Source organism: Apis dorsata, unplaced genomic scaffold, assembly GCF_000469605.1.
Source record: "Apis dorsata unplaced genomic scaffold, Apis dorsata 1.3 scaffold_28, whole genome shotgun sequence".
Classification (NCBI taxonomy): Eukaryota; Metazoa; Arthropoda; class Insecta; order Hymenoptera; family Apidae; genus Apis; species Apis dorsata.
Genome location: NW_006263330.1, coordinates 6,096 through 7,124, shown reverse-complemented (window position 1 = coordinate 7,124; position 1,029 = coordinate 6,096). Strand labels below are relative to the sequence as shown.

The 1,029-nt window shown below is 54.1% G+C and overlaps 1 protein-coding gene across 1 annotated transcript in view; it reads left to right on the top strand.

The window, feature by feature from the left end:
* The window catches only part of LOC116185703 (glucose dehydrogenase [FAD, quinone]-like), a 7,787-nt gene that overhangs the window by 6,371 nt on the left and 387 nt on the right, over positions 1-1,029 (top strand). The window contains exons 5-7 of the mRNA XM_031510726.1: positions 1-139; positions 202-519; positions 586-952. The exon at positions 1-139 is cut by the window's left edge and continues 15 nt beyond it. Coding sequence (XP_031366586.1) covers positions 1-139; positions 202-519; positions 586-952 — 824 coding nt within the window. The remainder of the gene's footprint in view (positions 140-201; positions 520-585; positions 953-1,029) is intronic.

Here is a 1,029-nt window from a genome sequence, read left to right as displayed (position 1 = left end):
CTCCGCGTCGCACGCGCCTCGCGGGAAATAATCGTTTCCGGCGGCGCCGTCAACTCCCCTCAGATCTTGCTTCTCTCCGGGATCGGGCCCAAGGAGCATTTGGCGGCCGTGAACGTGAGCGTGGTCCACGATCTTCCAGGTTAGCGATCCTTGCAAACTTGATAATCCACATATCTATTATAATTAATAATTTTTGTATAGGTGTCGGCGAGAATCTGCACAACCACGTCTCGTTCACGTTGCCGTTCACCATAGACCGCCCTAACGAGTTCGACCTGAACTGGCCCTCGGCCTTGGAGTACGTCGCGTTCAGGAGGGGGCCCGTCGCCTCGACCGGTTTGTCCCAACTGACGGGGATCGTGTCCTCGATATACACGAGCCCGGACGACCCCGACCTTCAGATCTTCTTCGGCGGTTATCAGGCGGCTTGCGCTACGACAGGCCTCGTCGGAGCCTTGATGGACAACGGCGGCCGTCACATCAGCATCTCGCCCACGAATCTTCACCCCCGCAGTCGAGGTACGACGATAATAATAATAATAATAATAATAATTGAATTTTTCTGGGGATTCGCCATTCTTCCAGGTACTCTTCGACTGGCCAGCAACGATCCCTTCGCGAAACCAATAATTCACGGGAATTATTTGAGCGACCCGATGGACGAGGCGGTCCTCCTCCAAGGGATTCGGATAGCCTTGTCGCTGAGCAACACTAGCGCGTTGGCGAAGTACAACATGACTCTTGACAACCCTCCCCTCGAGGCTTGCTCCCGGCACCCGTACCTAAGCAACGATTACTGGAGGTGCGCCGTGCGCCAGGACACTGGGCCGGAGAATCATCAGGCGGGATCGTGTAAAATGGGCCCTGCCACCGACAGAATGGCGGTGGTCGACTCGAAGCTGAGGGTGCACGGTATCGGAGGATTGCGCGTTGCTGACACGTCCATCATGCCTCGAGTATTTAAAATATATCTTTCTTGTAATTTTCTTCACGAAAGAATTGTCGTGTTCGATATAATGGAGAGAGAAA